This window comes from Eutrigla gurnardus, assembly GCF_963514095.1.
Source record: "Eutrigla gurnardus genome assembly, chromosome: 4".
Classification (NCBI taxonomy): Eukaryota; Metazoa; Chordata; class Actinopteri; order Perciformes; family Triglidae; genus Eutrigla; species Eutrigla gurnardus.
This window is the reverse complement of record NC_139918.1, coordinates 28,011,306-28,034,283: the sequence shown is the minus strand read 5'-3', so window position 1 is coordinate 28,034,283 and position 22,978 is coordinate 28,011,306. Positions and strand designations below refer to the sequence as shown.

Sequence of the window (22,978 nt, the reverse complement as noted above, 5' to 3'; positions counted from 1 at the left end):
ATGACATGAAATTTGCATATCATCCCCTGCCTAGTTATTGCCGTATGACTGGTGAACATAAAGGTTATTGAGTACTACACACATGGTAGCACTTGATGGGAAGCCCTACATGTACTAATTCATCCAAACCGTCTCGTATGACGACAGATACAAAGTTTTCCCATCTGGACCCTCCAGATAAGTGAAACACGTTTTTCACAATTCTAATCACTAAATCTTTTGAGTCCAAGAAGATGTTTTTTTTCTTTTCTTTTTTTTTGCCAAATTCTGAAGAAATTCCCTCCTGCTTGAGATATCGGGTTCACGAGACAGACCAACAAACGGACGGAAAACCCGGAAACACAACGTCGGAGGCATAAAAAACACTGACACGGGCGTTCGTGTTTAAATTTTTTATCTCCGTCTTGATTTACAAAAAATAAGAATTTTTCGTGATGAAAAAAAAATCACACTTTACTAAAATTATTTGAAGACGAAGCACATTGTTTTCGTGTTGGCTTATGATTCTCCAGAATTCCTAAAACGGGTCATTTGAATAAAAATAAATTAAAAAGACAATACATTAAACTCACCAAAGTGAACGTAAGCGGAAACCGATTTGAAGTTGACACAGGAAGTCTAGCAGAGGACGTGTGTATGTGCGGTGTATGCACGCACATACACACCTCCCAGTCCAACTCAATTACAGTTGCAGAGGGAGTTCTGTCATTTGTGAGATCTGACGTTTAGAGTGGTCTCTCAAACTACTGGAATTAAGCCAGTAAGTTAATCATCAACCAAAAACAATAGAGCGAGAATTTAAAACAGCTGAAAGGTGGCCGTGTCGGTGACGTCTTACTCGGCATCGAGGACCATAATGTGTACGAAGAGTCCGGCCGAAGGGAGGACGTCTCCGTTCTTGTTGAGCAGAGGAACGTGTCTGTAGCCTGCGTGGGAACAAAGTGGCCGTCAGTGACGAGATAAGAGGGAGAACATGAGGAGCTCTTTGTTGCAGAGAGTGAGCGGGGTCTCTGTTCAGTCTTAAAAACATAAAAACAACACTCGCTGATGAACTCACCCATTTTTAAGCTGTTGAAGGGAAGTGTGTACTGGCCCACAAACTCATTACCAGACGTGGTGTCGTAGTCTTCCACGAGGAAGCGCACCAGAGCGAGCTCCGGCACGTACACGTCGAACTGGAAGTTTTCATTCCATTCGGGGTTAAAACCTTTCCGACAGAAAAAAAAGAGGGAATACACCGTGAGGAGTTATGCATCGTTGATTTCTAATAAGTTATGTCAAAGGCTTCCCCTCGTTTCCCAGAATGCCTTTCGAGGGCGTGGATATGTTAGGCGTATGCAGCTGTGGGGTTTTACATGTTAAAAGACGGATAAAACAAGAAGCAAACTAGTGATGCAAAAATGCTACGTTTGTCGTGGCTGCATTGCATTCTGGTATATTGAGGCTTCTACTGCTGTGCTTCTAGAGATGATCCTACCGCCTCAGAAAGGAAACGTACCGTTGTTTTCGACAGCGGCGGTCTCTTTCTCTGCGACATCAGCCGGCACGCCGTGCACCTGCACTTTCACCAACGGGTCCACGATGGAGGATTTCTTATTGCTCACTTTGGGGAGCTGCTGTGCCGACACAACCTGGCAACACAAATCGTGTCAAGAACAAAAGATCCTTCTGAACTATGGCAACACGCGCTATCACAACGAGACACCCACCATGATGTGGAGCGCCTTGGGCTTCAGCCAGTCCCCTCGGGTCAGGGTGATGGGGTCGAACTCCGTGGCCGGGTCCCTCATGTAGGCCGGTTTCAGGATGTAGCCGCTCTTCCCGTTGACCAGGAATCTGCCCTGGTTCACATCCATGTCCATGCAGGACGTCTGGAAGTTTAAGGCCACTGAAAGAGGAAATGATGAATCAGAAACAAGGCGACTGGAATTCATCAGTTTAAAATGACACAAGCGGACGTGTGAGAGTTTGGGATTCCTCGTCGGCGTTATGTACCGATTTGGCAGCCAGCGTTCCACAGAGGCACCGGGTTGTAGTTGGAGGAGTCGGTCCTGGAGCCGGCCGGGTAGATGCGGCTCAGCTTGGCCACGTTATGACGGACGTAGGCGTTAGCTGAGGAGAGGGAAATTCTTCTGTTAATATGGTCTCAATCTCTAGTTTCAAGTCATGTCCATTTAGTAATTTATGGTCTCATTAAAAGTATAACAGATGATAATCAGGGTTTATTAATATTATCCTTATTTTTTTTAAGGATTTCAAAGAGACAAATTATGATTTACAAAATCTCCTTACTGGTAACTTCTCAAGAGAAATGCTGACGCTAAAACACTTCTCAAGGCTTCCTCACCCGACTCCTCCGCCAGCTTCATGGCCTTCCCCTCCTTGAAGGACGACATCTCGTAGAAGCTCAGGTTTTGTTGCGCGTCCTCGAAGCCGTGGAAGTGGACGCTCTTGCAGTAGACCACCATGTCAGACAGCGCTTTCGCTAGTTTCAGCTTCTTTTTATTCTACGCATTTAATGGAAATCAAGCGTCAGTACAAAATCAAATAAATGCCTGTTCATGCTGGTCAACGGGGATCATTTATATGCTCTTCCCCCACACCTTTCTTTTCTCTTCCTCCTTCTGCTCATCCTCCTCTTCAGCATTCGACTCCTCCTCCTCCGTGACGTCCGTGCCATCGGCCTCAGCCTCCTCGGGGGCAAAGCTGGCCTCCAGTTTGTTTAATCTCTTCCCTTTGATCAGGAACTTCCCCATCAGCTCCTGGAGGAACGTGCACATGTCAGCCAACGCAGTGTGACCGGTATGAAAGCAGATGGAAGTGAATGCAAACCTCGGGAGACGGGAAGTCCGTGGGCATGCCGTCCCCCAGGGGGGAGGTGACGAGTGCGTCTCCCAGGATGGAGCTCATGTGGCGGGCCATGACTTCTTGCTGCTCCACGCTGCAGTGGTTCTCCAGGGAGATGATGACGGGGTAATTGGACGTCTGCGGGAACGGAAAACACAAGAGAACTCAGAACAGGAGAGCGTCCGAGGAGTGCTAACGGATGGCACTGGACGCACCTTAAAGGCATACTCCTTGATGGCTTTGATGACGTCTTTGAAGAGGATCTTAGAAGTCAGTGTGTAGCCGTGGTAGATCTCCGGCTCGTCGTCCGATCCGTCCCAGCAGTCCAGCTCCACGCAGCGGCAGCCCTTCAGCAGAGCCCTGAGGGAGCCACAACCCGCATCAGTGCCTGAACAGCTGGACTTAACACAGCTTCTGTTGGTGTTAATTAACCCCGAAGCACTCAAGGAAAAATCCTTTCCTCGGCCTCCTCACATTGGGATGGACAGATAACCAAAAGTTGATTTTATAAGCACATTACAGCAACAGAACTGGACCCAAACCCGTTACCTGACATAAGCCTCGGTGCTGCTGGGCCCTTTGAGCTGGTCCTCCAGGAGGTAGGTGTTGTGCGAGGAGGAGATGAAGTAGTGGCTGAGGGGCCGGCTCATGTCCTGGTACACGTCTCTGTAATCCGGATTGAGGACCAACGCCTCTGGATTGTGCATGAACATGAGGAAGCCATCTTTGGATAGCAGCTTCTTCTCCTTGGCTGAAGAAAAAAACAACACCCCGGCAGAACAAGAGTGACCACAAGATCACAAGATGGCTTAGTGAACCCGACACAACGCGTCCCCGGCTGTAGGGTATGTAAAACTTTCATGTACTACATAACTTATATTCACCGACGCTGAATAGACTGATATCACCGGATACTGCATGTGACTTAAGTTTATCTTGTGGGTTCGTTTGATAGGTTCATCCAAAGGCCCGTCTAACCGGTAAACTGGCTTCCCAGCAGGATATTTGACTTGGAAAATTGCTGATGTTGTCAATATTAGTCATTTTGTGCTATGAATAAGTGAAACTCACTGCCTTTTTGTTCCAAAGAGTCCTCAGTTTCAGTTTCAGACTATTCCTTTAACTCAGGTCCGACCCTCAGATCTGCATTTATTCATTCAACAGCAAATAAATAAACTGTGGCAGAATGTTTCCCTGTTGCTCAACGCAGGACGCCTCGCATTCAGGTACTGACCGCTGTCGTCGGGCTCGTGCTTCTGGATGATGCCGTGTGCGTCGGCCAGCGTGGCTTTCTCTTTCTGCTCCTTCACCAGGAAGTCCACCAGGTTTTGAGGACTCATGTAGCCCGTCGTTTTAGCGTACTCTCCGTAGATCACGTCGACTTCCTCCCGATGGGTCAACAGCTCGTAAAAATGTTCGATCTCCTCTCCGGACAGGTACCCCGATTCGGATTTGTCGCATTTCTGTATCGTGGGAATGAAAGTTGGTCCACACACTTTATATAAGACCTGAACATTGTATTAAAAATCTTAGTATTAAGAGAGTAAAATGTAATCTTGTACTTTTTTTTATAGCTCCACATGATATTTACTTGAATGATTAAAAAGCTTCACCTTGAAGAGCATCTCGGCGTAGTCGTCATCCACCTCCATGTTGATCAGACGCAGAAAGTTCTTGAGCTCCGACTGACTCAGCTTGTCGTCTTTGTTCTCGTCTGCTTTCCTCAGGCAGGTGAAGATCCAACTGAAAAGTTTGTCATGTAAGGAGAGTCGATACGACAACCTGACTGCGTTCTCACACTGACTCCTAAACCACCGGGATAAGGATACTGCTCCGTCTTCTGCTGGCAGCTGAGGTTGTTTCTGTTGGATATCACCTTCTGCAGGCTGCTGACCCACTGCTTGGCCTCCTCCTCGGAGCTGGCGATCAGGTCCAGGTTCTTGCGGCGGCCCTTGAACATGATGGAGAAGCAGCGGCCCTCTACGTGCTCCTCCGTGTTCTTCCTCAGGCCCTCTGAGTGACGACCCGTTCGCACCGCCGAGATGTCATCGAGTGAAACTGGAGACGGGATGAGATGATATTTTTTTTTAAGTGAAAACCAGTCAAATAATCTTCAATAAAATGATCATCGATTATAAGGTCTTCCTGCAAAGATACATTATTAAAAATCATATTTTTGTTCCTGTATTTTAGTCGCTAGACAGCTACTTCCAGTCCATGACGATGTTTACGATAATCCCGATAAAAATATCTTCAATTTATCGTGTTTTTTTTATCGCAACCCATCGTCCGAACTCGAATAGTTTTCCTGTATATGAGGTTTTACTTTTTCATGTCATACTGTTGGTTTATGTTGCAATGATGCGATTATGATGTCATTTAGAAGTGTGACCTGATTGGTCCACGTTTAACATAACATCTATGCCTGGAAAAGCAACACTGATGAAGGTCCACGGACCGAAACGTTGTTGATAAATCTCTCGGGACAACGAGTCCTGGACTCCCAGTATCATTTAGTCAAGTCATTTCCTGCCGTAGGACTCGTAACAATACGTCTAGTTGTGCTGGAACAACAACAGGCGGTTCTTTTGTATGCTTTTGGTATCTTCAGGCATCACAGACCAGCCCGGTTGGTCAACACAACCCTGCTGTTTGCAGTTTGCTGCAAAACGTCACATCAGACGTTTCGAGGAACGTAAATTTCAACATCTGCCATTCAAGGATGTGCAAATGTCACCATGAAGGCATCACCGAGCTGCGGTTACCACACCGACACTACACGAGGACACTTTATGGATGTCACACAAGCCACTCCTCCACACACTATAAAAATATATAAATATATAATGACTATCTTGATAGACACACCCACAAAGCATATCGCTGCTATCATGAGTAACTCCCTACAGAGGACTTTCAGATAGAAATAATCATTTATAGCTCTTCACTTTTATAACCCATGAAGGAAAAATCCATCTGGACTGAGAAGAGACGGTTTTACTTACAAATGTGTTGGATGTTGTTTTGTAATAACAAAGGAAAGAGGAAGAGGTGTGTGTGTGTGTGTGTGTGTGTGTCCACCACAGATTTGTGCAAGAGTGTGTGTGATTCGTTTTCTGTCAGGTCTCACACACATGCAACTGGGAAGCTCGGGAGGCAGCACTCACACATCTGGCTCGTCTTAAAGGTTTTCTTCGATTCGCGCCACACGGTCTTGCAGTCCTCCATGAGCCTGAAGTACCTGGTCTTCTTCCAGGACGGGGAGAGTACCTTGAGGAGGTCTCCTCCCTGCAGGAGGAACTGGAGGTCCGGATCGCCCTCCATGCCTGTGGAACGGAGGGAGCACAATGCAACAGATTTAAACACTCTTTGCAGATGTACTGAGCTCTGCATTCATCTCATCAGAAAAAGCTGCATGGAATAAGTGAAGACGCCTTTCACCATCTAACGTCAAACAAGTGGAGATCTTGTTTTTACGACAATAAGCGTGTACTAGTCTGACCCCTGGACGTTGGTCACACCTGCTGCAAAGGAGACCAGTTGAATCAGCCTACCTATGAGCTTCGCGTTCATCCGCATCACTTTCTGTCTCCGGGCATAGCGCCGTAATTGCTCGGCCTTGCTGAGCTCGGGTTCAGCCCGCATGCAGCTCATGGTGCCCCGGAGGAGCTGCGAGGCTGCCGGACCGCGTTCACACAGACAGCGACGGGACTGACCGGTGCCTCGAAGGGCGTGGACGAGCACCACTCAAAGTTCACTGTTCATTTCTAAACGGCACTGCTGCATTCACGGCGTGTCGGAATTATGGGAAATACGAGACACCGACTCGGAAATTACACGTGAACGCCCCCTCAACATTGTAATTACGACTGGGGGGGCTCGGAGATAATTTGGATTTGCGAGTTCCCGAACTGGGGTGAACAGAACCTTTCAACATGGAGGAGAACAGGATGGATTCAGTTACGGATTGTGCATAAAGACATAATTTAAATATTTAATCTACATACACGTAACTTGATACAGACCAAAATATCTTCTAACCATAACCAATTGACTAGTAGTCTGCTAGCACAATGCAAAGTTATTACATTAGCTGATCTTACCGTATTTGCGTTCCTTTTGTGACAACCGTTTATTTTTGTTGCTAGCATACGCAAGTGACGCCATGATTTTCTTGGGGCCGGGAAATGACACGCAGGTTACAGGTAATCTTACGTCCGCCATTTCCGCCTAATTCGTCCCCAAAACAAAGTACTTGAACGTGACATTCTCGTAATTACCACTTTACAAGTATGAAGTACGATCTTCCGATTAGTACATCAAGGCAGGAAACCAGGTACGGCGCTTACTTAAGTTACCACGACAACTAGCGTGCGTGTACGTGACGGCTACGTGCTGCGGCAGGCGGAAGTGGTGCAAAACGTCGGTCCGGTTTATGCTAAACCTTTATAACGTTGTATTAAAGTAATTTCATACATATTTCGGGAGGGGAACGTCGCCTCTCTGACGACAGTTAAGATATTTTTTGAATACATGTAAAGACCCCTTATTTAACGTTAGATATCCAGATTGTAGATGAAGGTTAGCTTACTTTAGCTGCTGGCTAACAAGCTTTACGGCAGTTGACTGATAAACGGTAGCTAACGTTAGCTAGCTGCACAGTCACAATTTACATTATATTAAAATTAGCGTATAGCTACAAAAAAAATCATCAAATTAATTTCACAGTATGGCTATGTGAATATTTATAACAGCTAAACAAATATTTAAACTACATGTTGACGATGCATTTAAAGCTAATGTAATGTCCTTTATAGTCTATTGTTGACTCACCGGCTCTATCTAGTGGTGATATCGCGGTACTGCCAAACGTGATTTGGACTGAACTCAATATTAAAAAGCGCGTATGTGCTAAAAAAAAAGAAAAAGAAAGCTCAACACAATATTTATAACGGCTTAACAAATATTTTAACAACGTTTTGACGATAAAGCTAAGATACAGTTAGTGTTTAGTTGTATGACTCGCGGGCTCCATCTGGTGGTGACATCGCGGTACTATCAATGGCTGTGATTTGGAGTGAGCTCAACGCCGGCCGGGCTTAGTCACTTTTAAAAAGCGCATATGAGCTGAACAAACATCTAAACAAACACATTGAATACAGGGAGGAGAGACATATGAGCCCATTAAACGCCTGTCATTGATACCAGTGTTTGCAGAGAGGTTCACCCCCTCCTCTGGTTAACTAAACGCCTGTGTGCGGCGTATTAGGCCTACTTCGGCAACGCTTGTTTCTCTTTGCGGTAAGGTGAAACTCGGCTGAATTACCCAGGAGCCACACCTTTCGGCAGAGTAGAAACTTCTACAGGTGATCTCATCCGAACACATTAACAAACATAAAGTAAACATCTGCAGTTGGTGAGGAAAAACGTTCGATTGCAGCGGTTCAGATGTAAGAACATGTAATAATATATAAAAAAAACAATAGCCTATCTTCATATGCCACTGCCATTCAAGGTTGGGGGAAATGCTGGCATTGAATGACTTCCAACAAATGCAAAAACGCACTTTAATGAGCACAATTATGCGAAAACATGTTTCCTACCGTCGGTTTTCTTTTCGACCCCATTCGTTTCCATCCCGTCTGAGTTGTAGTCTCTCTCTCTCTCTCTCTCTCTCTCTCTCTCTCTCTCTCTCTCTCTCTCTCTCTCTCTCTCTCCCCCCTCTCTTTACGCAGCAAGCTCTCGTTTTCCCTCCTTTCCAGTGATGCGTGGTTTCACCTAAAGTCGATCCTTCCTTCCATGTGCGCAGGTACACACACACACACACACACACACACACACACACACACACACACACACACACACACACACTCACACACACAAAAGAAACGTCCCGAGGACAACACAGTGAGGGCGGCCACACAGGTGGGTCTCTCTCTCTCTCTCTCTCTCTCTCTCTCTCTCTCTCTCTCTCTCTCTCTCTCTCTCTCTCTCTCTCTCTCTCTCCTGGCAGTGGACGGTGGCAGCACTCCTGTCGGCTCCAACACCGGTTTGACAAGCTGCAAACTGCACTGCTGATGTCACAACAGGGTAGGATACACCTTAACGCGTTAGCCATCCGGCATGGGACCGGTTAACATAACACACATGCTGCATCATGCTTTGGCACCTGGAGCCCAAATTAAAACGTTAATAAATATACACATTAAACACACCCTTACCAAAAGTAAACTCTAGATGTGAATAAACAGGGAGGCCTTGAGATAATTAGTATTATATTTGTACAGTGTGTAAAGTCAACTCTAAAGCAGCTCCATGCAGTTGTAGTTTTAAAGCTGAATAGCAGAGTTGAGGGTGAGTTGTAGCATATTGGTCACACCGAATGAGTCAAATGAACGTTTTTTTTTTCTTTTCCTTTTCATGTGCAGCTTACCCTTGGCAGGATAATAGCACTGCAATCACTGGTGCCGTTGGCGGCTCTTGTGGCTCTCAGCACTTCCCTTTCAGGCCAGGCTTACGCTCGGCGCACCGTCAGCATCAGGATGAGTGAGCTTTAATGCAGCATCAGAGAGGGAGAGCTTCCGGGGGGCGAGTGGGACGACCATCCCGCGAGGATCAGGGGGAAACAGGCAGGAAAGACTGCAGCGTTGTGGTTGGACTGGTGTCGTGTCACTGGACGCATGTTTGGGAAACGGTTAATTTCTCAAAAAGTGCATTTAATCTTGGTTATACATGTACACACCTCCGTCTGGGAGCTTTTCTGCTCCATGTGAGTCATTTGGGGTCCATTTTGCCACTTAATTGGCTCAAAGCAACAACAACAACAACAACAACAACAAAAAAAGCATTAGCTATCCGGCCCTCCATGTGAAAAGTGTCACGAACTACAATAAAAATTCTGTGGAATGCATTCCATAAAACTTGAAAACACTGCTTACAGAAAGACTTGTTGAACAAGTGAGAACAGGCCCCAATGTTTCCTCTGATAACCATCCAGACTTCTGCTGCTTACTCCAAAACACTGTCATGTCTCAGGGCACCGACTCAGTAGATTAACAAAGAATGTTGCTCGAAAAGAGGATGGGAAACAATAAATACAAAGATAATATGTAAATAAAAACATGCTTAAAGTTATGAACCCTGCATCGTCCATCTGGTTTTCATTAAGCTTCTTGGCCAGGTCTAAACCCCAATGTGGAGAATTAAAGATTAAAGTATTAAAGTTATGTAAATAAACCGTAAACACACGTCTGTCTGTGGAAGGTGACCAAGTACATTCGCTGACGTACAATTTTAAAACATTTGTGCTTTTCTTGAACATTTCAATTTGATGCTACTTTTTTCTATTCCATTCCATTTTAGAGTGGAATATCATACTTTAACAGCTACTACATATTTTTTCCAAAATGTTACATACAAAACATACAGTGACACGATGAATGAACTCACTTTTTGTATATATAAATAAAGATAAATGAAAAAAGGATTTATGACAATTTCATTTTTTACACAAAAGAAAGACAAAGTACTGTTTTTGTTAGTGTACTTTTATTTGACCAACTGTAAATGCTGAATATGAAAATGCATTTTATTTACATAAAAAATGTGTTGAGGTGTTTAAAGTGGAAAAAAGAGGAAATGTGAGTGATGACGAAATGGCTCTATTTTTTTAAATTATGAATCCAAAAGTATTTATTTCAGATTACCATTATTTGTTATCTAATAGATTGTGTAACAAATTACAAAAAAATACCTTTTTACCTGTAGAATTAATATTCAGTAACCTGACCTGTATGTAAATGACCCCAAATTACTCTACATTTGTTATTTTTAATTAATTACTGAATTTTACCCATTAATGAGGTAGTTTTTATAGTGTAATATTGCTCCTTTCTACTACAACGCTCATTTATACTTGTGGTATTTTCCTGTGGGCGTTAGCGCCCTCTACTGGATGTAGTCTGTGAGAGCATCTGAAGACATTGAAATAAACCATTCTCCCACGAGATAAAAGCAAAACAAAAAAACTCAACACCAACACTGTCGTCCACTTTCCTGTGTTGTCTGTTTTTCCAACTTTTTGGGGGATTTTAGAGACATTTGGCGGACTTCGCCACACTCAAGATGGCGACGTCTCAGTTCCTCCTACCGAGGTTGACGTCACGCGATGCGTCAGTCGTGCGTAAGGTTGTGTTGACAGGAGCGCTGGGAGGGAGGAGTTGTCAGCGGAACAGCAGCAGCAGCAGCAGCAGCCAGCCAGCATCACCGGAGCCGAATGGAGTAACCACAAATATATTATTTTCAGACGGCGTCGCTGTTATTATTTAGAAGCATAGTTCACATCGCTCAAATAACGACGCCATGGCAGACGACCAGTCCTCTCAATCCTGGACGATCGACAGGGATGACTACGAACTCAATGAGGTATTAGGTGAGTAGCTTAGCTTGCTACAGTTAGCATCCTAGCCTCCCCTGTCTTTACAGCGGTGGCGGCGGCCAACTGCCACTAGCCGACTAGCATAGCACGTCCGTGGCTAACAGAAGGCCAGTTACAACTCTGAGCTAAGTTACGTCGCAGGAAGGTTAACAGCTCTGCTGACTTCAGTTTAGCAGAGCCCCCCTCCCCCCCATAGCTAGGCCGAATTAACAAATATGGTAGTTGTGGAGTTAACGCGAGATTAGCTCCTTAGCAAGTCAGCTAACCAAGCTACACGGCTAGCTAGCGCAAGTTAGCCTTCCGTTACGTGAAGATTCCGGCAGTTGTTGGGAGAGGGTGGTGCTCTTTTGCTGAAGGTATGACACGGATTATGGGGAGCCATTCATTCTTCACGCTTATCCAGGTAACGTGACTGATGCCTTTGAACCAACATGTAAGAATGTAAGAGGTGCTGTGTGGTGCAGGGTTGTATGACACTGTAAATGACCTTAGTCCCCAATCTTAGAAACTAGTGTCTAACTCTAATCTGGCATCTTCTCACATTGCACACAAATGGTGTGGATGAGCTGGCAAGACTCCTTTGCTTGTAGTGTGTGATGGTTTCACTCTAAACTTGTTCCCAGGGAGCGGGGCCACTGCAGTTGTCCAGGCAGCGTACTGCAAGCCAAGGAAGGAGAAGGTGGCCATCAAACGCATCAACCTGGAAAAGTGTCAAACTAGCATGGATGAGCTCCTGGTAAGGAACCATGTGTGGGGCCAGTATCTGCAGTCCAGTTCTTTTACGTCGGGGTTGCTGGGAGTGGTGAAGGCTGGTGGCCTAAGATCAGTTAAGGGCCGATCAAAAGCTTGATAACACAACACCCACTGAGCAAAATCTATAGATATATACACCATAAAGACAAATTACATTAATGGATTAATGTTCCTGTGCAACCATGTGTTTTATGGTGTAATTTGAAGGTCGATGTTCAAATTTGACACTGAAATGAGACGAGTAAAGTCTTATGTGATTCAGCCATTACTGTGACCTAACACTTTAGGGATGGGCGATATTAAGCAAGTCTAACCAGGCTATAACTGATTTTCTGTTGCAACAGCTGTGTGTATTGTGATGCAGTTATTCAGGGATTCTTCGTCATTTTATAGTAGAGGCGCCTGAAATAAAGACCAACTCTGTTAATGTCAGGGAAACAAATACGCAACAGCTGCGTATTTAATGGCTGAGGTGATTGTTCTCGAGGACCTTAATAGAAAATGAGATGAGATGCCTCTGGAGCTCCCTGATTCACCTCAGAGGGTGAAATGATTAATTGATCACATTAGCTTTGCAGTGATTTTCCTGGCAGCACATCGTAGTGTCTGAGTTACTTTTGTTAAGCTGGTGAAAGTAGAGGTAAACGGCCAATCAGGTTCAAATGTGTGAGAAGAAAACATGCGAATAGTACTTAGTTAGTTTAAAAATAGTGTTGACCAATTTTCTTTGTAAAAGTTAGAGACAAAAGGATGTTTTTTGTTTTGTTTTTTTGTTTTTTTGGTCCAGTGAATCAAATTCCTGACAAATGAAGATAATGTATAACATTGCTGCAAATCATCTGAACCTAATATTGTGATACTGCCATAAAGCAGTCCTGATCATTGTTTCTAAAATATCTATATCATATAGATATTTAATCTATCCATAACCATAAATCTTAAAGAAATGGTGTCCTTGTACAAAAGTCCCCCTACCCAGTCCTTATGTTTATATATCAACATCCTGACGTCACTTATTTCTGTTATGTCAAAATGTATTGCCTTGGTGGCTCAGTGGTGATGTAACACAGGTTTCATTTCACTGTCTGGAGCACTCCCCGTTTAGGATTGCTACGTTCTAACAGGACAGATTGGCTGTTAGATCCACTATGACTGAGCTTCAGTTTCCCACTGAAAGCGTAATCTAAATATTTAGTTAGTGAGTTGCTTTGTGCCGCACCGTTTCTGCTCCTTTTGTGACATTCTGTCCCATATTTTCTCCTCTGCGTAGAAAGAGATCCAGGCTATGAGCCAGTGCCACCACCCGAACATTGTGTCTTATTATACTTCCTTTGTGGTGAAGGATGAATTGTGGCTGGTCATGAAGCTCCTCAGTGGTGGTAAGTGCTGCAGTGACTAAAGGAAAATAACTTCCTATTTGACTTCGCTAACTCTTTATCTTTACTTTGACTTTGACTTTCTGTGTCATACCTCCTTACTTTGAAATACAAACCCTTCACACTTTGAGGGCTTGGACTGAATGTTTCCTCCCTGGTGTCTTAATCCAGTTGACATATTCTGGCCCAGTAGTAGTTTGTTGTTTACTTTTTTGTCAATCATTGAGTTTTAGTTTGATGGTTTCTTAATCTCAGAGATATCAGATCACATGTAGACGACTTGAATAGCACTGAGATCATTTTAGTTGGGTATAACATATATAATAATGTATTTTCTTCAGTTCTTTCTTATTGTTTGTTGTTCCTTTGTACCAGAAGCAGCATTTGACCTTCACTTCTAGGCTACACTCATGCTGTTTTCTCCATACTGTACCTTAATTATTAAAAACCCACTTTCATTCAGCAGCTGCATCACTCCATGTACCGTCGGCATGTCTTGTGACAAGCCTTTGCCTCTCCTCTCAGGCTCAGTGTTGGACATCATCAAGCATATCATCTCTCGTGGTGAGCACAAGTCCGGAGTGTTGGATGAGGCGAGCATCGCCAGCATCCTCAAAGAAGTGTTGGAGGGCCTGGAGTACCTTCACAAAAACGGGCAGATTCATCGGTGGGTTTGAACGTCGTGTCCCCATGTGATCAGTGTACACTGTGTTCCCGTGGAGCCGGTACGTCCCGTCGCACGCTCTCGCCTCGGTTCATCTCTGCATATAAGCGTGTGGTGTGAACTAGACCTCACTCCTTCAATATTTAATCTTGTGAAAATGCATAATTGAGGAGGTTTGTTTTACGTAAAAGTTCCTCCCAGGAACACAGTGAACCACCGCTGAGAGGAAAAAAAGGCCTCTTTCTACCCTCAGTGCCTTTTTGTGTGACAACGGTAATTGTTTCAAATTAACAGACTTGTGTATCTAAAATTAAATAGCGGTTTATTATATTATATTGGATACTCATTGGATTATCTGATGTTGCATCCCAGTCACTGCACTGTGAACAGGAAGCTGGTTGAGGCCAGGTGAAACCACTCCCCTTCGTTGTGTATATTTTGCACTCGATAAATGTAAACAGAAATCAGGTGATTTCAAATGAGGCCGATGAAAGGCGCAGCTTTTACTTTGTTTGTGTGCTTGAGTGAGTCAGTATGCACAGTTGAAACACTACTCTGTTGGTGCGATCACACTCGTTTATGGTGTTTTAATCCTCCTCTTCTTCGTGCGTAGGGATCTCAAAGCTGGAAATATTCTTCTCGGGGACGACGGCTCCGTGCAAATCGCTGGTACGGTGATTCTGCCTCCTCTGGTTTTACTTCTTTACAACATTTCTGCTCAATAAATCCTTATTTAAAAAAGTACAAATACCTTTATATATATGATTTATTTATACAGTGAGACCTTATGATTTACGATCATCTTTTTTAAGATTAATGATTGTTTTTCACAAAAAAGGATGTTTAATAAAAAAAAATGCACGTATATGTAACACAATACAAATTTTTGTGCCATTTTAAGGGTTTTAAGCATGTTTTGATGATTACTGAGATAATACCGTGAACCATATTTAATTGTAAAATTAAAGGCCTTTTTGCTGGAGGTCAGTTTGTCTCGATATTTAAGTGATATTAAATTGCTTTTCTCTCACATCTCCAATCACACACACTCCCCAGACTTTGGTGTGAGTGCCTTTCTTGCAGCGGGAGGTGACATGACTAGGAACAAGGTCCGGAAGACGTTTGTGGGGACCCCGTGCTGGATGGCACCCGAGGTCATGGAGCAGGTAGGAGGCTTGTTTTGTTGACCTTTCCTTCCCTCCGTTGTCAAAGGAAGACATCAGCACTTTGTTCACCCGACCCTGGCATTAATCTGCAGGTCCGTGGCTACGACTTCAAAGCCGACATCTGGAGTTTCGGGATAACGGCCATCGAGCTGGCCACTGGGGCTGCACCGTATCACAAATACCCGCCGATGAAGGTAAGTCGCCGTGTGCTTCTCGGTACTTTCTGCACATTGCGCTTTAGGTTTTGCAAGCTACAGCTGTCTGATTAACTCAGATTATTTCACCAGAAAAATTGCATTTTAAACAGTTCTAAAATAAAAACAGGAAAGATACGATTGGGGAGAATAAAATGATGAGAACAAAGTGAGTTGAGTGCCCTTATAGAAATGCTGGCGGCTTTAATTCCCAAGAAACCTTTGGAGTCATTTGTTTCTGTCCAGTCAGCCTGCAGATAGTGACTTTGATAAAAAAGGTTCCCCCAGTTTTGATTTACTACTTGGTTTTATTAATTTTACTGAAGCTGCTCTTTGCGTCTCTGCAGGTGCTGATGCTGACTTTGCAGAACGACCCTCCCCTTCTGGAGACGGGCATCACAGACAAGGAGATGGTGAAGAAGTATGGCAAGTCCTTCAGGAAGATGCTCTCGCTGTGTTTACAGAAAGATCCAGAAAAAAGGTCAGTTGGTGCTCAAACCCCCCCTTTTTTGTGTCTCATTCCACATTAAAGTTATGCTTGTTTTCCTCTGAGATTCTCGTTGTGTAACGACTATAATGAAGAGCCTTGTGTCTCACTCCTTTTCAGGCCAACCGCAGCTGAGTTGCTGAAGCATAAATTCTTCACGAAAGCCAAAGTGAGCCGTACATCACTGTTATTAAAATAAATAATTGTTTGTGTTTTCAGAGAGAATCTTTATAGAAATGTTTGTCTTTTTGTTACAGAACAACGAATACTTGCAGGAGAGGCTTCTACACAAAGGTCCGACAATAACGGAGAGATCCAAAAAGGTTTGATAGTTGATTCCATGTCTAACATTGTGTCGCTCTGCATCGGTGCGCCATCTTGTCGAGGTTGTGTCCCTGTTTCCTTTAAACTTGAACATGTCAACATTAAGCGGGGTTTGATTTTCTCGATGCATTGTGCAGGTACGTCGTGTGCCCGGCTCCAGCGGACGCCTCCACAAGACGGAGGACGGCGGTTGGGAGTGGAGCGACGACGAGCTGGACGAAGAGAGCGAGGAGGGCAGAGCCGCCGTGGCAGCTCTGCGGGTGAGACTCTGCATGCCTCTTTCAAACAGCCGATTCAGTTCATTTTCTTAGGCCGCTGTACCCGTTTCTCACTGCGCACAGCCTCCTTATGGCCAGCAGGTGGTGCTATTGGTTCGTTAGTCTGAACTTCTCTTAGCCAAGCTGGAGTGTGCTTGTGTTTAGGCCTCCTGCCTCAATATCAGTTTTCAAGTTAAGCATCAACACCAGATTCCAAACATACATCATGATCTGGAAAACTGAGAGTGGAGAGCACCTAGACCAGAAACATGCTCACATCACCTCTTTAAAGAGGACCGTTATGCCTTTCTGCCTGAGGAACCTGAATTACAAATACGCACCAGAAGCATCAGAGGTCCTCTTTAAACGATTCATGTGTCTCCAACACTCAATTCATGTCTTGGTGTGGGATTTTACTTTCTGGTGTCTTTGCTTTGATGTCAGTTCAGCCCTGTGTTTAAAGTCAAATTCTGTCAATCCTACAATGCTCCATCAGTCCACACATTGGGGGGGGATAAAAGGAGAATTGCATGTTTTTTTAATCCTGACAATCTGTCATGTCCATTCTGCAGTCCCCCAGAGTGAAGGACGCGTCGCAGAATATGGAGGTGAGTCCATTTCTAGTGGACATGACCTTAAACAACTTGATTCATCGTAATGCCTTTACCTGTGCGATCTGCATGACTGTCCCATGTGTGTCCTCGTGGGTTTCCATTCATGTCGAACTGAAAACACCCGCCGACTTATTGTGTGTGTCTCTTTAGCTTTTCCCACCAGCAGATGGCTCCACACAACACCTGCAGCCCCCCGGTGCTGCACATGAGAGCCCTGCCAACGTGGCCCAGCCAGGAGGAGATGCTGCACCACAGGCTCCCGCTCAGACAGCGAGCCCTTCACACGCGCCCACTGCTCAGGTGAAACACTGGCCGGCTCACTTATAGAAAATAAGAAAATAATTCTGATTGCGTAGAAGTCTTTGGGAAAATGAGCCAACTTTTCACTTGATTTATTATCTCAGTAAACATTGTAAACATGAATTTATGGTCTTCTTTAATATAGCATGTTGTTCATTTAGTAAATTATGGTCAATCTTTGTGCGTTCATATCAGAAGTGCTGTAAACACTGTGTTGCTGTGCTGTTGCAGGATCCCGCCGCAGCCAATGCCAGTGTTCCCATCAGCCTGGTCCTGAGACTGAGGAATCCCAAGAAGGAACTCAATGACATCCGATTTGAGTTCATGTCCGGCAGAGGTAGGAAGCTTTTTTTCTTCTTCTTCTTCTTCTTCTTCTTTTTTTTCATGTTCTAACGCTCCAGTCTTAGTAAGTCTTTTGTTTCTCCTCTTCAGATTCTGCTGATGGAGTTTCTCAGGAGTTGGTTTCAGCCGGTCTGGTTGACGGGAGAGACTTAGTCATTGGTGAGTTAGATTTATAACCAGACCTGCAAACTCCTCAGAGGAAAAAAGGTGACAGTGTCACAGGGGGATTTTTTTTTTGATGGTACTATGCAAATGACACTAGTCTGAGCGTGACCTAACAAAACTCAGCATACTTTCTCAAAAATCATTGTCATTGAGGGATTTGCGCGGTAGCCAGGCGACCGTCTCATCCAATGGCGAGCTCAGTTGGCGCTGTGTGCTTCAAGATTCCGATTGGCTCAGAGAAATGTCAATTATAAGAAAGATTCTGAAGCAAGTGCTGAGATTCCGATTGGCCCAGAGAAATGTCAATTATTATTGTTCAATAACGAAAAACCATGCAAAAGTGCATTCAACCTTTCTCCGTGAACAAAAACTACAGCTCCCATGATGCCCCGCGGCAAACCAGGAAGTGCAGCCCCCACGTCAAGTGCCGGTCCCTGTGATTCACTCATCAAAACTAAACAAACAAGTATGGATAAACACGGATGGAACAACAACGTTATAAATCCAAATATTATCTTTATGTGCCACAGCTTCACCATTTCATTAACTTTTAACTTCTATTGTCAGTAACTTAACTGCTTGGATCTACCGGAGCATAGCGTTATCGCGTTTGCTTTAACGTACAATACAGGGGAGCGGACAAAACACAGAGCGACGATACAGCATAGCGTTAGCAGACAACATGAAGCGTACAACATGAAAGCACACAAGAAAATAAGAACTTAAGAGAGCTTACCAAGTGGCTGCATACCGGGTTGAAAGTCAGTACAAAGAAACTACTCTTGCGCTTCCTTTTCACGGAGTAAACACCGGTCACATGGACCCACATTCACCCATCTCTTAAAGAGGAACTACACCATTGGGCTGCTGAACCTCGAACGGTTCTCAATGAATATTACTTGCGGGATTTTAGCTCTGGATTAACATACACAAAAATAAAAAATAAACTACACAAATGACATAACTGCACAGAAAACACAACAATAAGAATGATCCAATAATTGTTCGCAATTCTGGACCCCCGCCCCCCCCCCAAAAGAAAACTCTCCGGTTCTACACGATCCACGTGAATGACCAAATTGACCAAGAAAACGGCGATTGTCGCCGAAAAGCGACAAGTTTGCAGCTCTGTATAACATTATTAGTGTCTAGTCAGCCATCTGGGTGTGATTGTCTCATGGGTTTACTTGCTGTAGCATCTAATGCAAACTGATGTTTGTTGTGATGGATTACTTATCACTGCATGTTAACTATTCATTTTGTTTGGGAATCAATGCAAACAAGGCAACGGTTGTCAAGTATATGTGATTTGTTTTGTTTTTATAATGTTATATTTCCTGTTTTATTACCACTGACGTCATCTAACATTAGCTGATCGTCTGACACGGTGCTCTCTCGTCCTTTTATCTTCTAGTCGCTGCCAATTTGCAAAAGATTGTCGATGATCCTCATAGTAACAAAAATGTGACTTTTAAATTGGTAAGTACACGGAAGGAATCATTAATGAAAATACACAATGAATGCGGGGGGATTGATTCATATATATAGTACAGTGTTGACGTTGCTCCCTCTCTCCCAGGCATCCGGCGTGGAGGAATCCGAAATTCCCGACGATATTAAACTCATTGGATTTGCGCAGCTCAGCATCAGTTAAGTGAAGTGGAGCCATCAACAGAGAGGATAGAAACCAATGGTATTGCACAGCTGCATTGTAGTCAATTCCAAGAAACCACTGCTGCCAAAGAGACGAGGAGGAGGAGGAGGACGAGGAGGAGACAGGAAGCTGGCAGGAGGGTGACACTACTGCAGGATGCATGAGGACCACATCCAGACGGGGCTCAGTTCATTACAGGAATCACACTTGAAACGTTTACAGTGCGCTTAAACAGTGAATGGGAGGAGAGATGCAATCAACTATATCAACTCCTTTATATTTTCTTTCTTTTTTTCCCCCTTTTCTTCATACATAAGCACAATCCAAACCATCTCCTGCCAGTACTGGAAGTGATTGCCTTTTTTCTTATTTTTAAATTGATTTTTTTCTTCTTTTCTTTCTTTTTCTTCTTTTTTAAATCAACTGTGCCACAAAACTCACAAGAGTGTCGTGCTTACTTTATATGGCACTTTATGCTACACTGAAATTGAAAAAAGTGTAGGTTCCGCCTTAGTTAGTCCAATTATAGATATAACCAGTGTGTTTGGTGAAAAACTCCACCCCTAAAATCTAATTATTAGTATTTTATGTAGACTTATTCAAGAAATCTCCCGCAACACCGATCCAGATAACTTGGAAACACACTGTAGCATAGTTGTAGTTTCTGTAAATTCAGATGGATTATATATGAAAATAACAGATTCCTGTAGAAGGCAGCCCCCGGCATGCGGTGTGGTGAGTTTAGGCTCTGACTGCACGACTGAAACCTTTCAAAAATACACCAGTCGACTGCTTCATCCCAAAACTGCAGTCACAACATTGTAGTCAGATGGCGTTTTCCCGAGGTATTCAAAGACAGGATTATTCTCACAGATTGAAACCTGCCTGATATTCTTGTACTATGCAATAGGTGTTTTCTGTGACCGCTGGTTGCTGATAATATTTCTCTCAAGTTGAATAAATCCACTTTTTGTTCAGAGTTCGTGTCAACCAGGCGTTTTTAGGAACCTGCAGTGAGCATTTACTTAAATTCAAGTGACCATTTAACACAGACACGGGTAGTAACGGCATTCATTAATGAAAGAAGCATCGTTTAGCCAGTTCACCACGACTGAGCCAACAGCTGGGAAGAATCCTGAATGCTGGTAATGAGTGTCGAGCCTGGAGCCGCTCATTGAACGGGCTGACTGAAAGCTCGAGCTGTGCAAAATGACAAAAACTGGACATGTTCAACTTTAGTGAAATAACGTTTAAAGGGGCAGTTCACCCAAGTTGCCAACAACCACAAAAAACATTTTATCACTTGCCTCAAGTGGTATTTAGTAGATGGCTTTAGTCTTATTGGCCTCCACGATACAATGGTGGCGACTGGAATGTTTTGCGGGCCGCCAACAACTTCAGAACTATTGGATGGACCGCCATTAAAATTAGCTTCATATCCTCAAAGGATGAATTAGTGTCCTCTAGTTCCACCAGTAGGTAAAAAAAAACGACCAAATACCTGAAAATGTAACAAGGTTTCCATCTGCCTCAGTTGTTTAGTGCTAATTAGCAAACTTTATTTTTGCCCGCTAAACTTCAGCATGTTAGCATTGCCATTGTGAACATGTTAGCATGCTGCGCCTCAGAGCTGCTAGCACGGCTGTAGACTCTCCACATTACATTTCCCTGCGTTGTATTGAGCGGCGGCGGCAGGAAGGAATAAAAGCAAACCATATTTGGGCTGAAGTAGCCCTTTAAACGTCTCCAGAGGCCAGTTATTACTTTCGTCCTTGTGTCCTGTAGGTTGTTTTGACCGTACTGTAGTCTCTTTGCTTTTTAAACACACCAACAAATCACTGTCGTCACTCCCTGTGTAGCTGTATGCTTGTTTTTGTACCACGTGCAAAAGGGCTGCGAGGTAGCTCCTAGTTCCCGGTACCGATGTAAATGGTGTATGTAAAGATGTTGTAAATGTACGTATGACGGCAACTCCATGCACGATGTAGATGCGTCGACCTTTCAAGTGTCGGATAAAAGCAACATTTTACCTGTAAATATAGATTAAAGAAAAAGGCAGATTGAGACTCATCATGTTCAGTACACGGAGTTTAATTTATGTTTTGTAGGGTTTTCTACTGTTGGCCTTTAAGCATCACTAATCATGCACAAATTATTTGTTCAATTGGCACCTTATTGATTATTTGATTTGTTAACCCAAAGTTGGAATCCCACGAGGCTTATAATCACACGCTTTTGATGTCATGACATCTCTCACTGAAACCTTGCCAAGACTAACGGATACAAATTCTCATTCATTCATTTTAACAGACAGCACACTTCTCTCTTCCTGTGTGTGTGTATGTGTGTGATTTTGGTGATAAAATTATTGATTATCTTTGAGCTGAAAGTCACTTTGATTTGCTAAATTGATTTTTCCCTTTTATTCTTTGCTCATCAGAAACGAATCATTCTGTCTCTTTATGGAGATGCTGGGTGATCAGTGTTCATTTAATCATTTAATTGGCAACTAAATTTCTTTTCTTTCCTTTCTTTTTTTTTTTTTTTTTTTTTTACAGATCATGACATATATTTTTTAAATATTGATTATGAAATGTGTACGTCATCAAATGCATAATTTGAAGTGGAATATTGTGAGAACATACAAAAGAGATTCCTTGACATGTATAGCTTATTGGAAAATGTCAACACATGCAAATGATTTTTAGTAGCTGAATAAAGTCACATGATGGAATTCAATGAGTGAGGACAATGTTTATTGACATTTGGTGTCTTAAAGGCTGGGTTTCATTGTTTTGTTTATTTAAGGGGTCAAGTATTTGACCCTGATATGTTTGCAGTCGGCTTAGTTTAGTTATTGATTATCGTCAGAAGGTTAAACATTTATTTGGGCCAGAGCTTTAAGAAGACAGACATCATCTGCTGTGTGAACATGGTGGAGATTCTGAGAACGATCGGAGGCTTCAGTGTCTTCCAGAAAGTCATGCTCTTTGCGTTTGCCTTCCCAAATTTCAAAAATAGTAGTTTTCTTTTTCTCCAGTCTGATCCGGATCGACACTGGACCACGGAGGATCAGCTGAACCCGACTCCCCCCGGGAGGACGATGACACTTAGGAACTGATGGTCCATTTAGAGTCAGATGGGGATGCTTTAGGGGCGGGGCTACCTCGTGATTGACAGGTAGCAACTTCAATGACTTAGCTGTAAAGTTGACCTTGAATTTCTGCACACTTAGATTTAATTTGCTTCCTGTTTCATTTTAGGAACATGACCAACAAGAAGACTGGAGTCGACTCCAGAGGGTTTTTATCTGGACTATTCTGCCGTCAGTGTGTTTGCATCCGACTCAAGCGAAGGATGGGTGAGCTGCTGGTTTTCTATCATCACACAGCGACTCC

The 22,978-nt window shown here is 43.6% G+C and overlaps 2 protein-coding genes across 4 annotated transcripts; one reads left to right on the top strand and one right to left on the bottom strand.

Annotated features, from left to right (window-relative positions):
• Positions 1 to 377: 377 nt before the first annotated feature.
• On the bottom strand, positions 378 to 8,695 carry LOC311012068 (1-phosphatidylinositol 4,5-bisphosphate phosphodiesterase delta-1-like). 3 transcript variants are annotated; one of them, XM_084007380.1, is made up of 15 exons: positions 8,451 to 8,695; positions 5,982 to 6,173; positions 4,677 to 4,905; positions 4,461 to 4,590; positions 4,082 to 4,310; positions 3,397 to 3,598; positions 3,063 to 3,207; positions 2,833 to 2,985; positions 2,604 to 2,762; positions 2,348 to 2,507; positions 1,996 to 2,112; positions 1,710 to 1,888; positions 1,499 to 1,631; positions 1,058 to 1,207; positions 378 to 926 (listed from the first exon to the last, which is right to left on the bottom strand). In XM_084007380.1, exons 1-15 carry the CDS (start codon positions 8,482 to 8,484, stop codon positions 835 to 837), a joined length of 2,304 nt encoding a protein of 767 aa, XP_083863506.1. In that variant the 5' UTR covers positions 8,485 to 8,695; the 3' UTR covers positions 378 to 834. The 3 variants fall into 3 exon arrangements, with proteins under 3 accessions (XP_083863506.1, XP_083863504.1, XP_083863505.1); XM_084007378.1 differs by lacking the exon at positions 8,451 to 8,695 and adding an exon at positions 6,402 to 6,539; XM_084007379.1 differs by lacking the exon at positions 8,451 to 8,695 and adding an exon at positions 6,402 to 6,539 and having other exon boundaries at positions 6,015 to 6,173.
• A 2,372-nt stretch (positions 8,696 to 11,067) lies between these two features.
• On the top strand, positions 11,068 to 22,319 carry LOC311011823 (serine/threonine-protein kinase OSR1-like). The gene is made up of 17 exons (XM_084006966.1): positions 11,068 to 11,278; positions 11,908 to 12,020; positions 13,308 to 13,416; positions 13,939 to 14,080; positions 14,691 to 14,746; positions 15,134 to 15,243; positions 15,336 to 15,437; positions 15,785 to 15,918; positions 16,045 to 16,093; positions 16,182 to 16,247; positions 16,386 to 16,508; positions 17,078 to 17,113; positions 17,270 to 17,419; positions 17,651 to 17,756; positions 17,852 to 17,920; positions 19,341 to 19,405; positions 19,506 to 22,319. The coding sequence occupies exons 1-17, from the start codon at positions 11,209 to 11,211 to the stop codon at positions 19,578 to 19,580; spliced, it is 1,575 nt and encodes a 524-aa protein (XP_083863092.1). The 5' UTR covers positions 11,068 to 11,208; the 3' UTR covers positions 19,581 to 22,319.
• Positions 22,320 to 22,978: the final 659 nt, after the last annotated feature.